Raw genomic sequence first — 16,802 nt, forward strand, 5'->3', positions numbered from 1 at the left:
CATGTGTACATAGGGGAGAGTCAATCTGTTGGATGACCACAACCGGAATGGGATCTGAAGTGGCCAAGGAAAAGAGGTTTAGAGCTGGCTCTGACAGAAGAGGGCCTGGAGAGTTGGGACAAGAGTGGTAGGATGTTGAGAGGAAGGGACATCAGCCTGTGAACCTGGCCATGAATTTCCTGCCACTGCCAGTAGCACCAAGTCCTACCTCCTGGCTGCGGAAGTTATACTCCAAGGAATACTGCAGCCTTCCTCGCTTCTCATCCTCCAGACCACTCTCCAGATCATCCATATCTGGCTGTACCTAAAGCAAGAAAGCACCAACAGGTTTTCCAAAATAAGTGTGTTCAGAGAGGTTCAAGATCGGTATCTCTGAGATGTTTCCATGGCTAGGAACTACAGGTAATGAGGCAGCCCTCTAACCATGTCACTGTCTTCCAGAGCAGATGTCACCAGCCCAAGTTGCTTGCTCCATTCCAAAAAGATTAGGGTTACCAGGTCTCAGCTGCTCTGCAGGAACTGCCTTTTTGTGCACGCTGTTACTCTGCGGTAAGCAGAAACTAAGTTGTGGTAACTTTCCCCTCTTTCACTGAGGGCTGATCTACAACAAATCATCTTCCACATCCCACGAGATAAGACTATGCACATGTCAGTGTGGAACAAGTGACATGTAGTAAAAGTCCACTCCCTTTTGCCCATGCAGCAAATTGTTGTAACAGGGAACAAGGGGCTCCTGTTATTTTAAGGGGAGAGCTTAGGAGGCCAAGCTTGCTGTGTGGGGCAGGCAGCTGGGCAAAGGCCAGCTACTAGGAAGTAAGCAGGCCAGAGACAACAGGGAGAGACACTACCCTGGAGCTAACTGCACTGTAGTAAGCAGCCAAGGGGCAGATCTCCAGGTAGCCAGAGCGTAAAGGCTGCAAGCAGCTAGGTTAGGCTGCTGCAGAAGAGGGCAGCTGGCCATTAAGAAAAAGGGGAAAGCCCTGTGTGTGGCTGCAAAGCCACATAACAGGAAGCGGTGGTGCTTTGAGGAATATAAACCCAGTGCCTAAAGCAAAGTGGGCAGTCTGGCCTTGCATGCTGCAGGGAGAGGAGCGGCAGAAAAAGGTCTCAAGCTCCCTGAGAAAGCTGGAAAGAGAGAGCTAAGGGGAGAGTATGGCATTGACCCAGAGTGGGGGTGAATTTTAGTTTGGAAGTGGATTGATTGTTCTTGTGTTTAAGTTTAACCGGAGGAATGGATTGTGGCTGTGGGGAAGGATGGAGGCCGTGGAGGGGTGCCTGGTGGTGCATTCCATGTTAGTAGCCTAGCGTGGGGTTGGGGACTCAAAGGCCTGAGGGCTGGAGACAGCTCAAAGCTGAGAGGGTTGAGGCCTGCATAGTGGAACTGGAGCCCAGGAGGGGCTGCAACCAAGTCAGGGCCAGGGGCCCAAGACAACCAGAGGCTGAGAGGGTTAAAGCCTGAGTTAAGGGGCTGAAGCGTGACAGGGGCAGAAGCCAGAACAGGACCATGGGCATAGAGACAGGTTAAGACCAATAGAGCCAAGGACCTGGTGGGCTGATACACAGACAGGGCCAGAGGAGCTGGATAAATGAATTTGAAGCAACTCCTATGAGACATGCTATGGCTATGGGGGCAGTGGAGGCCACAATTTGACTTGTGCCCCTAAGGCAGGGGTGGGAAAAATGTGGCCTGGGGGCCAGATGCAGCCCACCAGGCCCTTCTATCCAGCCCACGTGGCCCCTAAAAAATTTAGTAAATTAATATTTATCTGCCCTGGGCTGCCTGTCATGTGGCCCTCAATGGCTTGCCAAAACTCAGTAAGCGCCCCTCTGCCCAAAATAATTGCCTGCCTCTGCCCTAAAGAGACTTCTGCCCTAAGGCACAGATAGAGCCAGAAGGGCCATGATTTAGCACCTGGAGGGCAACACTGGTGCCAGCGAGGCATGAGAAGTTGTGAAGTGAACTGCAGCTTGCTCCAGGCCCCTGAAGGCAGCCTCACTAAATACTATAATATCCATCTAGGTGAGGCAGAAAGGGAAGGGTGCCCTGCAGCCAGAGTGGGGCAGAAATAACTTGACCACTAGGGAGTGTCGTAGCCACCCTTGGGGGCCAGGTCCTGCTACATCTGCTCCTATCCTAAGCTGATGATATTAACTTATCTATACTGTACTGCCAGGCCTGACGTGTGTTACAGACCCGGAAGGAAAAAAAAACTTGTTTTTAAACTGATGCTTTAAGCCTATGGTTTGATGAAAGGGTCTCCATTGCAATCTGGGAATGCAAGTCTGAGAACTGGCCACACTGAAAGGTACTAAGAAATAAGATTTTAAAAAGGCTCCACTGATAAGCCCCAGTAGGTCCAAAAAGGCCATTGGTGCTGCTAAATGATGTATTCCTATATGATGCTCCTATACAGAGCAAACATAGGCCTCTCTGATATTGGCTGCTTTCATGCTCAGATCTCCCTGGACTTCTGTTTTTCTTACAAAACTGTTTAGTTTGTAGTGCATGCAAATGAGGAACTGGTGACTCTGGTTATCAGACCACAGGCAGAGCCTGGGAAGTTTTTCATATCTGTCCCTCCCAGTATATTTTCATTCTGGCTTGCAGCATGTTCTTCCAGTCCAGCCTTGGGTTCTTTCTTAGCAGAAACCACCCCAATTTATGCCAGTGGCAAAGCCCCCTCCCATCCCAGCTCCTCAGCACAGTGCCCACCCAAGAGAACCAGATGCCTCAGAGGAATGTATCCATCAGCTGTGGAGCAGGATGGTGGGAGGTCCAGGAAGGTACATACCAAGCTGGCCGTGGTGGAGCCATTGAAGTTAACCAAGTTGAGCTTCTCCTTCTTCTTGCGTTTCTTTTTGCAGCAGCAGCATTTGATGATGCAGATGAGAATGAGGATGAAAACAAGGCCCGCTGCGACCACAATGGCAATAAGAGCCCATTTGGGTACTAATGCAACATTTTGGAAAGAGAGAGAAGCAAATGGGGTTACGTTGCTTCTTCACAGAATCATAGAGAAGTAGGGCGGGAAGGGACCTCCAGAGGTCATCCAGTCCAACCCCCTGCCTGAGGCAGGATCATCCCTATCCAAACCACCTTATACAAATCCATAATCTAAACTATTTGTAAAACTACTGTCGACCCTGACGCAACATAAGACATAACACCCTTACCTGCTGCAGGTAAAGTAGGGGAACCATGGCAGCTAATGTTCTGGTTCTATCAAAGGGTTGTTAGGAGACACTAAAAAGATCCCAGGTAAAGGGCCACTGCCCCACTAGAGAGGAAAGCAAAATGCCCATAGTCCATTTTTAGGGAGAGTCTATGAAAACAGTCCCTGGTATGCAAGTGAGAAGGTTCGTAGGACTCCTGGGTGCTTATTTTAATCTCCTGATTTTAGGCAAGTTCTTTAGGTCGGGGGTCAGTACATCATAGCCCATGGAGCTAGCAGGGTATTCAGCAGTATCAAGGGCTCTGCCCATGCCATGACTGATGGCAGAGAGTGGAGTGGGCAGCAGCAGGTGGGTCCTAGCACCAGACTGCGTTCTCCCTGAGCTGGGTCATTCTGGCCTGCTGCCAGGAAACGTTGCTGACCCCTGCCTTTAAACCACAACAATCAGCCGAATACCTCTGGATTTGGGCACCCATCTAAATGTGACTTGGTTTCCAGAGATGCTAAGCTCCTGCAGTTACCTCTGGAGTAGTTCAGGGGCTACAGTTGATAAGCATGTCTGAAAATCAGGCCACATTCGCTGAGACGATGGAATTTGGAGTTGTCTAACACTAGACATTCCTATTTGAGAAAGCTGGCTTCATCCCCCATGACAAAGATCCCCAGCTGTCAGTGGGATAATAATACTCCCCTATCTCATAAGATTGGAGTCAGTGTTAATTTACTTATGTCTGTGTAGTGCTTTGATACCTCTTACTTTCTTCAGTGGTATTATAAAAAGCCATATGGTCTGTATAACTTGATGTGAAATAGGAGTAGCTGGGCAAGAACACTGATTAAAACTGTCAGTGCAATCTAAGGAATTTAGGTACAGGTCTCCAATTGATGTAAGTGGGAGACCTTTATCTAAATCTGCCAGGCCTCTAAATCCCAGTTTCTGGCTAGGTTAGTAGTATGGGCCATTGGGAGAAGGAACCCTAGCAGGTCCCTTCATGTGCCACACAAGAGAAATGACAAATGGCGGGGGATTGAGGAATATGGCAACCCATGGTAGCAAACATTCCCTGTCATCACAGATGACAAGTTCTCTTGATTAGTGAAACTTGAATGATGGGTTCTTTTGAAGACATAGGACCCAATGCTTCTATCTGGGGAAACAATGCAAGATTAAGAAACAATCAGAATCATCTCAAATCAAGCTAATATTTAGAGAATCATGCATGGCTCTGCCTTGAAAACTGGCTTTATTCAGCTCTCCTATTTGTGATAAGATTTAGCTTGCAGTTCTATGGAACTGACCCTGAAACTCTCTGCCTGGCTGCAGAAACAAGCTGCAAAATACCTAAGTTACACTTAAGTTAAACTTCTGGCCTTTATAGTGTAAAATAGGAGTGTCAAAGATCTGGCTGGCACAGTCCCACCATCTGGTCCCCATTGCTGCCCTTGGGTCTGAGTTGACCCACATTGGACCAGCCCCATGTGCAGGGCCCAGGATGCACTCAGTATGTGGCACCCACTCTGGGACCCATGCTACATGTGACTACTATTCTGGAGGGACTAGCCCCACGTCACACACACAGCCTGCAGGACCATGTGAGGTTGAAACCCCTAGTTTCACACAATAACAATGCAGAGGCCACAAACTGAACATAACAGCAATTTTTTTGCAGGCTCAGGGAGCCTAGGATGCCTGAAACAATTTCTCAGACAGGTGCAATCCACTGCATCCAGACATCCTAATAGGCTGCTTAATGGGAAACCTAACGACAACAACATATTTACCTTTTTCCTACCACATTTTTGTAGCAGAAACTCACATATGCCACCATCCCCAAATGAATACTGTGTTAATGGCATATGCCTTTGTTTATTTGATTTGGTTAAAGCTACCTACATTTTTTAATGCATCAGAAGCTGCCACAAGAGTGCAGCAGAAATCAGGAAGCTGGGCACAGAATTTAGAGCCACCCTGCTTTCAAAGCTTACAGGGCCTTGCTTGTACCCTACAGCAGAACTCAGCCTGCAACTGTGGAGCTGCCAAGTGGTACGTACCACTGCCCTTTCCTAAATATTTCCTGCTTTTCCATTTCTCCTTCCCTTGGGCACTGAGCCCCTGAGAGCCACCCTCCAATGTTGGGCAGAGCTGAGACAAAACTATCACGAAAGAACCTTCTGAGTCAACCTTTAAGTAGTATTCGAAGGTCACAGGAAGGAGGTGCTGTGGACACTATGTATCAGTTGGCCCTGAGGTCCAGAGGCATGGTCCCAGTCTGTACTGGATACCTTTCCACCCCCTAGTTGCTTCTATTGCTGGCAGATCATTACAAGGAACTGGGAGCTATCTAGATGTATCCCCTGGAGCCCTACTTGAGGGCAGCCATGTGAACGAGGGGCTTTGTATTAGTGGCAGAGAAGAGGCACTTGTCAAGATCCATTCCCAGTACTGCCAGCACAGCACCTTCAAAAATACTATTGGGTCCAGGAGTAGATCCTGAGAGAAAGTGGTGTAGTTGCACTCCTCCCCACCCCCACATACTTTGATTCCTAGTCCACCCAAATTTTAAAATAAAAGGCCTGGTTGGGGCAGCAGCATTTCTATTCAGGCAGTGCTGAGAGTCAATTGACTTCATGGCTCATCATCTTCCTGATTCCTGCTAATCTCTACACTCCACAGATATTAACAACCCTCTATCCTTTTTGATGGTGTTTATGTTCCACTACTCAAACTATCCTTTCTTTTTTAATTTTGCTGTCTGTTAGCAAATTCTGGTGATGTCTCTCATCTATTTCAGAGCCCTTCAGACTGTTTTAGCTCTATCTAAAAACCTTAACTCAGGTGTAGTAATATTAACTCAGGTGTAGAAATGACTGACACTAAAGTTTTGTTGGCACCATCAAGACTCTTGGGAAGAATAGGTTTTGTCTTATGAACAAGATATGTACATTTAACTATAATGACTATAGGACTAATGATGCAATATCTTTTAACTATTTTTTGCCTAGCTTCTTGTGGTTTTTTAAAAACTTTATGTATAATCCAGCAAATTAGTGCACATTCCAATAGTTTGTATTTGCTTTGAACTTAAACTGAATAATATAATGCTAGCCCCTCTAGCATATTTCTTATCTAAACTAGATAAATCAACTGGTTTATCTTTAACCAGAGAACAATATGTGTTGTGTTATATGTGATGATCTGCACCTCCCTTTTTAAAATCCTAGATCTGCCCATGATCAGGCCCTCATGAATCAGGTAATGGCTTGAAACCCATGGGAATTTCAAGAAGTCACACACATGGAATTCCTTTTTAATTCACCTTCTGGTTTCTTAGCCTTTCAGGCTTCTCTTTGGTACCACGAAGGCTGCACATTTACTTCCCTTTTTCACATGAAACTTCAGATTCATCTCATCCTCTGACTCCCAGAGCTGGGGCTTCAGGAAGAGTTCATAAAGTCAGAAGATTTGCACTAATATTGCAAGTAATGGTAATGCTGCCTTCATTTTCTTATAAGGTTCTCTCATATCCTCCCTATGCTAAATAGTCCTGGGCTTTGCAGTCACTCCTTATATAGAAGTTTTTTTGCATGTTGAATCAGATTCACCACCTGACTCTGAATCCTCTTCTATTTTTGCTGTATGCCAGCACTAAACAGAGCATTTCAGGCCAGGTTGTACAGATTAGTATGAATGGAATAGTTATATTTTTAGTGCTTTTTGCTATCCCCCGACTCTTACCTCCCCCTCCCCCAGTATTATATGGGGTTTTTTTATTTCTGCCTTTGCTGTTATGTTATTAGAGCACTTGGGAACAGTTTGAAACAGGTGGCTTGAACAGAAGCACCGAAAGCAGACCAAAAAACCCCCACTCCATTCAACTCAGAGCAGATGCAGAACATTAGAGAAACCTGTTAGACCCAAATCCAGGATAACAACAAGAGAGAACGTGGTTGGCCCATAATAAATACCACAATAAGCGTACCATTAGAACTCTTTCATTCTTCTGAGTCACCAACCCAGCATTTGTGCCCACTGTGCCACCTTGAATTTACTCACGTGGTATTTCATTAATAATGCCTTCAATGAAACTGGGCTGAGCAGTAGTGGTTCCTGTAGCGTTAGTAGGAACAGGAGAGGCAATCATGGTGCTTGAACTGGTTTTACTAGCCATGACTACGCGCAGGTGGCCTGAGGAATCAAACAAAATAAATGGGAAATTCATTTCCTTTCCACAATGTACACTTTCCTGCTCTATCCAACCCAGGCCTCCAATACAGCCAAAAGAAATAAAACATGTAGTTTGGACCCCTCTATAATGATGTTAACACGCAGTATGTTATTCAGTGTCTTATATAGGGTTCTAGATATGGTATGATTCTTACTAAACAACTTGGACTCAAATTGAGTGGAAGTTGACTTGTGTTTGTCACTGACAGCCGTTTTCTTTCATAAAAAAAAATTATGATACCCTGTATTAACATGGACAGTTTGTTCCTTTGGAAAAGAATCTGAGAAGGTGTCAAAGGGAATAAAAACTCCACTTTCCTTCAGTTTTCCTGCAGCTTATGCTCCCTAGATTAAGGTAGAACTTGAATATAAAGCAGAATAGCTATTCCTAGTTAAACTTCTTATGTGGACACTTTCACAAGTTACAAAAGACACTATATTTTGAAACATCCTTATCTGATACCTCATGCAATAAGGGCTGTATGGGTCATGCAATGAGGGCAGTATAGCAATTTTTGCCTGATCTGATCAGATTTTTGATCTGCATCTTTTTATTTTAAAATAAGGATGCCTTATTCCAAAGAAGTTTGATCCACTTTAAAGAAGGAGGTATTTTTTATGCTGGGGCAAATGCACCCACACAGGGAATTAATCAGGAATAGCTAATCTGGAATAATATCAGAATAAACTAATCCTCAGACACTAAATCCAATCCCTAATCAGTGTATTAGAATATACCATCTTCATTATCATCCCACACAGGGTCAGGGAGCAAGAAGCAGTGAGTATATTACTTCTGTTGTATTACATCATGGCTTGTTAGAGCTCCTACCATTGAGTTGGCACCTCATCAGCTTGCTACTATAGCAAAGCATGGCATCTACTGCTAGACCATTAATCACTTGAGACATAATCATGTTAGCTCTACTCTCAGACAGCATTGGCTCAGGGAGCCTCCAGCACTAATGCAACACAGCTACATGACCTTTGGGACACCAGAGCATGGAAAGGCAAGAGGAAAGACAAGTCAAGTCCACCATGACCTTCCAGGAGCCATCCATCATTCTTTCTTTCCCCCTCACAATCAACTGGGAGTGAGAGTAAATAAGAAGAAAGGCTGAGGGTATGTGTGTGAGAAATTTAATAAGGGGATGAGACTGTGATCCTGTGACTTACTTTGGTGAGTAGTTGCTAGTTGTCCTACTGACCAGAATTATTTTTATTTGTAATATGGCAGCATGAAGACATTCCTGGGCCCATCATGTGGGACAGGCTCCTTACACATCATAAAAGGTAGTCCTTGGCACAAAGAGTTTCCTCTCTAAAGAGAGGAACAGTCCTCAGCTCTCCCAACCCCTCGCTCGACACATATGCACTGTCTCTTCGCTGAATCAGCCATGTAAATAACTACTTAATTGTCCAAAGGGGTCATATGTTGACCCATACTGCCCAAGCAAAAAGTAAATGGAGTGTGGCGGGGGCAGAAATAACTATGTTAGAGTGCCAGTAGTCACACAAGGACCTTTTGAGTGTATCCTAGTGGGCAGGGAACAGGATCAGCATGCAGAAGACTTAGGTCCAATTCTTGGTTCTACCATGGGCTTGGTGGGTGATGTTTCACAGATTTCATAGACACTAGCACTGGAAGGGACCTCAGGAGATCATCGGGTCCAGCCCCCTGCCCAAAAGGCAGGAAGTCAGATAGAGTCAAAGGATCCCAGCAAGATAAGCATCCAAATGTTTCTTAAAAGTGTCCAGAGTAGGTGCTTGCACCACTTCTGGGGGGTGTCTATTCCAGACCTCGGGGCCTTGGACAGTAAAGAAGCTTTTCCTTATGTCCAGCATAAAACGGTCTTGCAGGAGTTTGTGACCATTGGACCTTGTCATCCCATGGGGCGCTCTGGTGAACAGGCGTTCCCCCAGATCCTGATGCACTCCCCTTATGTACTTATAGGCTGCTATCAAGTCACCCCTGAGCCTACGCTTCTCCAGGCTGAAAAGTCCCCTAGCTTGCAGCCTGTCTTCATAAGGCCTGTTCTCTTGCCCTCTGATCATGTGCGTGGCTCTCCTCTGGACTCTTTCAAGTTTCTCCACGTCCTTCTTGAATTGTGGAGCCCAGAATTGGATGCAGTACTCCAGCTGCAGCCTCACCAAGGCCGAGTACAGCAGGAGGATGACATCCTGGGTCTTGCTCGAGATGCATCGGTAGATGCAAGCCAGAGCTTTGTTCGCTTGGCCAGCTACAGTATCGCATTGGTGGCTCATGTTCATCTTGTGGTCAATCATGACCCCCAAGTCTCTTTCAGTCAGGGTGCTAGCGAGTGTAGCACTGCCGAGCCTATAGGTGTGATATGGGGTTTTTTCCCCGTGAGGTGAAGCACCTTGCATTTCTCCATATTGAATGCCATCAGATTTTTATCCATGCACCTTGCAAGCCTATCAAGGTTGGCCTGGATCACCAGCCTATCCTCAAGCGTGGACATTATTCCCCAAAGTTTGGTGTTGTCAGTAAATTTAGCCAGTCTGCTTCTGAAACTGAGAACAGAGCCTTGGGGGACACCACTGGTCACTGAGTGCCATGTTGAGTCGGTTCCATCAACTACCACTCTCTGGGTCCAACCTCAGCCAAGTCGCTTCCTTTCTCTGTGCTTCAGTTCCCCTTTGGTGACGTGGAGAAGTGGTATTAACCTCCTTTGCAAAGCACTTTGAAAACCACTGATGAATAGACTGAGGTGGTTTTATTATGTCTGCACAATAGGCAAGGACCTTCCCTCAGAGTAGGCATGTTGGCTGCTGGCCATTTAATAATCAAGGCCATGCAGTTGAAGCACCTCCCAAGGAATTGTATCCATAAATGCTGGGCCAGATTGGTATGACAAACACTGCAAAGTATAAGCCTATTTACCTTGGCTCCCAGCAGCCACTCGCATTGAATGCAAGTGTGTCTCTGTTTAATTAGCAAATGCAACTGAATAGTGTCTGCCACACACTGCTACTCAGCACAAGGACAAGTAACGTGCACAGCCTCATCCTAATGAGAAACTACCTTTACATTTCCCTTAGCTGAGCTTTTGTTAAGAATATTTCATAATGGTAATAAATGCACACAGAACTATTGTGTCTTCAAAGTGATTCACAAACCTTAACTAATGATTTCATTACATTCAAGGCTATTATTATTTTAATTTCAGTATAATAATTCCTAGAGGCCCCAAAGGAATACAAAGCCCTATTATGTTAAGCATTGTATAGACATATATTAAGAGCCAGTCCCTGCCCTTGTGTCTGATCCAAAGCCCATTGAAGTTAGTGAGAATGTTTTCATTAACTACAATAGGCTTCAGATTATACCCCCAAAGAGCACAGACAGACAAAGGAACTATTTTTATCCCCATGTTACAGAAGGGGAACATAAACAGAGCGATTAAGTGATTTTCCAATGATTGCCTTGGAAGTCTGTGGCAGAGATCTAGAGATCCTGCCCTGAACAGGGAGCTGGACTAGATGACCTTATGAGGTTCCTTCCATACCCTACTTTCCTATGATCTAGGCTTAGTTTTTCAACCTAAGATCATCCTTCCTCATAACATTAATGACTGTGAAATGAAACAATGTGCAAGTGTCGTACTGTAGTTCTGAGTTGATATATTCCCGCCCCCCATCCCTCAGGCCCATACTGTCCTGACTGGGCATTTATCTTGGATCTCTCTGATTTCTGATCCATGCTTCATTGGCTTGTCCCACTGCCAGAGCTAGAGAAATCCACATGGGCTCTGCTGCCTGGTTGTACATCCAAAAAGAGTTGTCGTCTGCTTGCGGTTGTGGCTGCTGTGAGCACTGCCTCTGTGTTTTTCAGATAGAAATTCACTCTTCATAGTGCTAGAGCAGCTGGGAAACCAAGCACTGAAAGCAGATGAGAGACAGTTTAAGATAGGAAATGACGAGAGAGAATGTGTGCAGTGAAGACTGCAAGGGACATTTAGGCAGAGAGAGGGGAAGATGGGAGATAGGAAACTGATGACTGATATCTTTGATTGTTCTAAAAGTGCCACCCAATCACAAATATTTTGCTGCTGAACAGGTTTGATGTGCATAGGCAGGACCAAGTCTGAAGTTTGCTGGCTCCACCATTGCTATTATTTTCCACATTCCTTCTAAAGGAGACATTGTCCAACTTCTCTAAGAATACTATTATCTCAGGAGCATGCTTGCTCTGGCAAACACATTGTTTTATGCCCAGCAGGTCACCCAGGAGTGCTAGTCAGCCCAGAAGGTGTGTGCATACTCAGATTAATGTTTTGGTGTGTGTACACACAAAGGTGGAGAACAGGTATGATCAGCATCTCCTTCCCACTGATTGCTAATTGCATGGCAACGCTCCTGGTTTATCAGCTGTCACTGGAGGGCAGCAGCAAATACCCTGCAGGCACCTCCTGTGGGAGACTCCCTGGCAGTCTAATTATTTAACAATGCAGAGACCTGGCTTTTGATACTGTTCCCCTCCCAGTTTCTTCTCTAGCCCACAGGCTCCATTAACCCCCATGGACCAGATCCTCAAGTTGTATTAAGCAGCATAGGCCCATGAAAGCAGGGCTCAGCAGGTATAAACTCTTATCTTTTCTTTAGCTGTATGGAATTTGTGTTACTATGATGTACAGAAACTCTGTCTCCCATGCTTGTTGATGAAAGTAAACAACCCCCCCATCCAGTTAAGTCACTGCCAACTGGTTCACCAAGTCTTTTTTTGGTAAAAGAGAAACAATGGCAAACAGCCTGCAAGCAGATTAAAGAACTGCCAAGAGTATGTGAGATTGACAATGGCTGTAATTCCCCTTTTGCCTTCAGGCACAGGCATGAATGAGTCAGTGCCTAGCAAATGCAGAGCCATCCTGCACCCTCCAGAGTAGGAAGGTGGCTGAGATGGTTTCTATGGAGCTGCTTCCTGTTTATCCCATTCTGTTTATATATTTGTAGCACTTGTGATCTAACAACTGATAATACTAAGAGTGCCGTCTGAAAGGAAGACTTTCCAAATGGTCCAAGGGTCAACCTTTTCTAGCCCATCCGCCCCCTTCCCCCCAGAATGGGCCACATTCCTGGAGTCCAAGCCATGTACTCTACTCTGCTTGGAAAACCTTCAGTGAACAACCATAGGATCAAATAATCACACTCTCAAAGGTTAAGATAAAATAGATAGGGTGGTAAGTGTGCTCCTTGAGCCACCACCATATCAAGAAAGGTTGGCACTCTCACTGTCCAAGTCTGGTCCTAGGGAAAGAAGTGACTTAGACCACCAAGACTATACCACCCTGGCCTGCCAGATGCCTACAGAAATTCTTCAGTATGAGATACTAGGCAAAGAGAACAGCACAGCATCATAGGAAAGTAGGGCTGGAAGGGACCTCAGAAGGTCATCTAGCCTAACCCCCAGCATCAGTCATTATAACACTGAAGATCACGCAGGCTGAAGAGTAAACATCCTTTCCTTCTTGCTTTGTTACTGGGCAAGGACACCCCTTTTTCCCCCATTATTACTTCTCACACACACACTTTTGAGGTAGGATGCATGTGTCTGAGATGAATAAAGTTATGTCAACAAGAAGCCAGCCATGAATTTCCCAACTCTTAATCTAAGCCAGTGCTACAGTAGATCACATCATGCCATCCAGGTTTCTAAAAGCACATTAGCAAAACCACTTTAAAAGGAGAGAAACAGCACTGCTGCCCAGTCTGTATCAAAATTAGGAAAATTCGATCATGAAGAGAGCCAACAGAATAACCCACTAAGGATAAGGATATAATAACTCTAAAGAAGTCTGGTTTCCCCTTCAGGGGCTGAGAGGTAAGACCCCTTTAAGTTGTGCAGAAAGTTAGGAAATGGACTTGATTTGACTACCAGTTGTTTCAGTTTGATGATGTGATCTAATGATGCCTAAATTCAATTTCACTCCTATTTCATTCACTTCCTGTCTCCATGCCAACCTTAACCTTAATTTGATAACTATGTTGCTTAATTTGTAGTTTAACAGAAGCCAGTAATTAGCCTTAGCAAGAAGTCAAAATGATTTTGTTTTCACATTTACTAATTTCTAATAAAACCCAAAACAAAAACAATCCAGTTTTTCTTTCAAAACCACAATTGCATTAGTCACTCTGAGGACAATGGTAATTTAGCTAAGAGACAATAGGCTTAGTGTTATAAGTTCTTCTCTTTATCCCTTTCATTAGCATGGCATCATCAAAGCAAATGGCAAGAATTCTGACCTGTAGAGGGACAGATCATCAGCTGGTATCTGTCAGCATAACATTCATTTAAACAGTGCTGTGCAGATTAGCACCAGAAGAGAGCCAGTGCCTATGTGATATACATTATGAGCTGTATGACCATATTCTGTTCAGTTATTCACAAGCAGCCCTATTGAAATCAAGATGTGTTTGCTTAACAGATAGGGTTTTGCCTTTGTGCAGATTGTTCACTTTCCTGAATTCCCATTCAAATAAAAAAAGGAAAAAAAATCACACACACATTTTACTTCCCTGTGCTCTCTCCTTAAGCTTCAAACCCCAGGAGCCCAGTTCTCCTATATGTGAATAGCCAGCACTAACTTCAGTCAGTTACTTCCATCAGCTAATAGAAGCATCTTCCCTAGTGTTTTGCACTGAATTATTATCCAACACTTCTGTAAGAGAAAGCTAACAGAGATTCTGCTCTCCTGATTACAGCCTGTACCATGATCGAGTAACAGTAAATCCTCAGGATTTATAAGTTACCAGTGCACCCTTCTATCTTGCTTAAATAAATTGAAGTGGGGAGAAAGGTATTTCCGCGTCTGGGAGAAACCAGTTGCGACCATCTGCTTTTGCTGCAGCATTTCCAGCAGTGTTTCACAGCAGGCCACATGGAAGCCAAGTGTGGGAGCCAAGCAGGTCACATGGAAGCAGGCCCATTTCAGCAATGGGGGAAGAACTTTTTATACCTAGGGCCATCAGAGTGGATTCCAGATTCACACTGAGGGGTACCCACCAAAACCTCAGGGCCCACACATAGTGCAGGTGCAGGTAGGTATGAAGGAAGGGACTGTTCTCCCCCTCCAAAACAGAGTACAAATTGATGGAACTTCTGAAAAACTGAAACTGTACCTGATCCTCTGCCTGCGTAAATCAATGTAGATCTCTGACGGACCTTCACAGAGCTATGCTGGCTTAGACTAGCAGTAGGTCTGGCTTAGAGTTAGCATCTGCTAATCTATCCAAGCAGGAGAATGGCAAGTTTGAGCAAAGAAGCATCAACCCAACAAGGATGATTTCTTCCTATAGGAAAAAATATACCAGCCTATAGTTAGGTAGCAGCCACTCAAAAAGTAACTTGAGATGGCTGGATGTTGCAGAGTATGATCTGCCCTTATCATTATTTCAACTCCTTTCAGAAGAAGTTGCAAACCTTTCTTTTTTTCTTTTCTTTATCAAATGAGTATATAGGCTGGTTGGGTAATTCTGATTCAGCAGATATATGATCAGTTGTCAGCTCTGTCACAGACTTCCTGTGTGATCTTAGGCAAGTCACTCAATTTCTGCACCTCTGATGCAGACACAATCATTCTCCCACCAGTTACCAGATTTCTGTTTAGATTCTAGACTCTGCAGGACTGGGTCCATCTCATCCTTTGTGACTGTACAGCACCTTGAAATACTGGGTCTGAATCTCACCTGGGGATACAATACAATACTACTGGAATACAAATAATTACCATTGATGGTGGAATAAATGCTTGTGTAACAGACACCATTAAGCAAATAGTTCAGAATATAGAGCTCTCAGACTGAAATCCATAATTCTGCATATTTGCACAGGACAGGAATATAGCAGGTTGGTGACAGTCAGTTGTCCAGTCAGAAAACTGTAAATTTGAAGGCTGAATATCTGCTACAAAACCATTCATGAATGGGCTATAGAACAAAACTTCCTGGGAGTAATTACTCAGTGAATCAGTGTAAGAATGAATAAACTGAAGACATGTGAAATTTGTTCAGAGACTTCACAATGGGGAAAGGAGAGGAAATAAATAATAGATGATGACTTCTTTTCCAAGCTGCTCTAGTGACTGCAGTGTGTCTGCTAGGCTGTGTTCTGTGTTATGGCCTAATGAATCAGATCCCATCACAAGATTAGCTAAATCAAGCCCCGTTCACCATCATGGGATTTAATTTTCCATGTAAAGCCCTCTACTCTTCTGTACCTGCCAGCTGATTTGTGCCATTCTGGCAATATAAAGCAGCTTTAATACTGGTTTCATGGGCCCCTGAGTGATCTCTCCTGCCCACAGGGGATGTTCAGGAGAACAAACTACCACAGCCATTCCTACACTGTCCCCTAACTCTTTGGCAGGTGAAAGTAGGGGAAGGGGAGGGAGGAGGGCATGTCTATCCAATGGAGATTTCTAGGTGCTGGAAAAATATTAGCGCTGTGGTCAGATGACATAAAGCAAATGTCAAGTGGCTTATTTGAACTGTAAGTCTCTTTGCACTCGTTCCCCGCTTCCTGATTTGTGTGCTGTGTACCAGAATATTCACACTGACTAGGCCAGATCTACCACCAGTAAAATACAGTGTAACTCCAATCTGTAATGATGTTGATTTACAGTAGCATGTGGCCCCGTTGCGTTTAAAATACTGAATGAAACAGAGCATCGTGCCACACCAAATATTCTTAAGTGTTCCCCAAAATGGCCAATCATATAGTACTTCACTATTATTTATTAGGTGTATATGCCACCCTACCCCCAAAAAGGCTCAGGGCAGCTTACTATAGAAACCAAGTAAAATATAACAATAAGGAAGTACAATGAAACAACCCTCCCCCAAACCCCTCTAAATTCCAAAGCATACCTTACTGCTCCCCCTGCCTCTGATCAATGAGGTGGTGTTTCCCTCCCATCCCAGGCAAACACACCGTGCTTTCCAATGCACATTGCTTGTCTCTCACATTAGCCCTTACAAAATGAGCAATTCCCTAATCCTGGAGGTGGTGGGTGTTTGGGATGGAACCTTCAACAGCAAAATCCTATCAACTCAACATGGATGCTCCACAGTTTTCACTGAAGTCAGGATTAGCACCAACCTTCTTACCCAAAAATGCCCTCCCCTGCCCCTCTGCAGCGTCTTCTGCACTGAGTAGCTGTTGCCTTACCTAGGCAAGAGAGTTCTGTATCCCTAATCCTGGAGGTGGTGGGTGTTTGGGATGGAACCTTCAACAGCAAAATCCTATCAACTCAACATGGATGCTCCACAGTTTTCACTGAAGTCAGGATTAGCACCAACCTTCTTACCCAAAAATGCCCTCCCCTGCCCCTCTGCAGCGTCTTCTGCACTGAGTAGCTGTTGCCTTACCTAGGCAAGAGAGTTCT

At 44.8% G+C, this 16,802-nt stretch overlaps 1 protein-coding gene across 1 annotated transcript in view; it reads right to left on the minus strand.

Moving 5' to 3' along the window:
- SYT8 (synaptotagmin 8) overlaps positions 1 to 16,597 on the minus strand; it is a 26,009-nt gene extending 9,412 nt beyond the window's left edge. Inside the window, exons 1-4 of the mRNA XM_006033655.3 lie at positions 16,586 to 16,597; positions 7,228 to 7,359; positions 2,793 to 2,950; positions 209 to 304 (exon numbers count right to left, since the gene is read on the minus strand). Of these exons, the coding sequence (XP_006033717.2) occupies positions 209 to 304; positions 2,793 to 2,950; positions 7,228 to 7,342 (369 nt within the window). The 5' untranslated portion in view covers positions 7,343 to 7,359; positions 16,586 to 16,597. The remainder of the gene's footprint in view (positions 1 to 208; positions 305 to 2,792; positions 2,951 to 7,227; positions 7,360 to 16,585) is intronic.
- Between the last annotated feature and the right edge of the window lie 205 nt (positions 16,598 to 16,802).

Source organism: Alligator sinensis, unplaced genomic scaffold, assembly GCF_000455745.1.
Source record: "Alligator sinensis unplaced genomic scaffold, ASM45574v1 scaffold1299_1, whole genome shotgun sequence".
NCBI classification, from domain to species: Eukaryota; Metazoa; Chordata; order Crocodylia; family Alligatoridae; genus Alligator; species Alligator sinensis.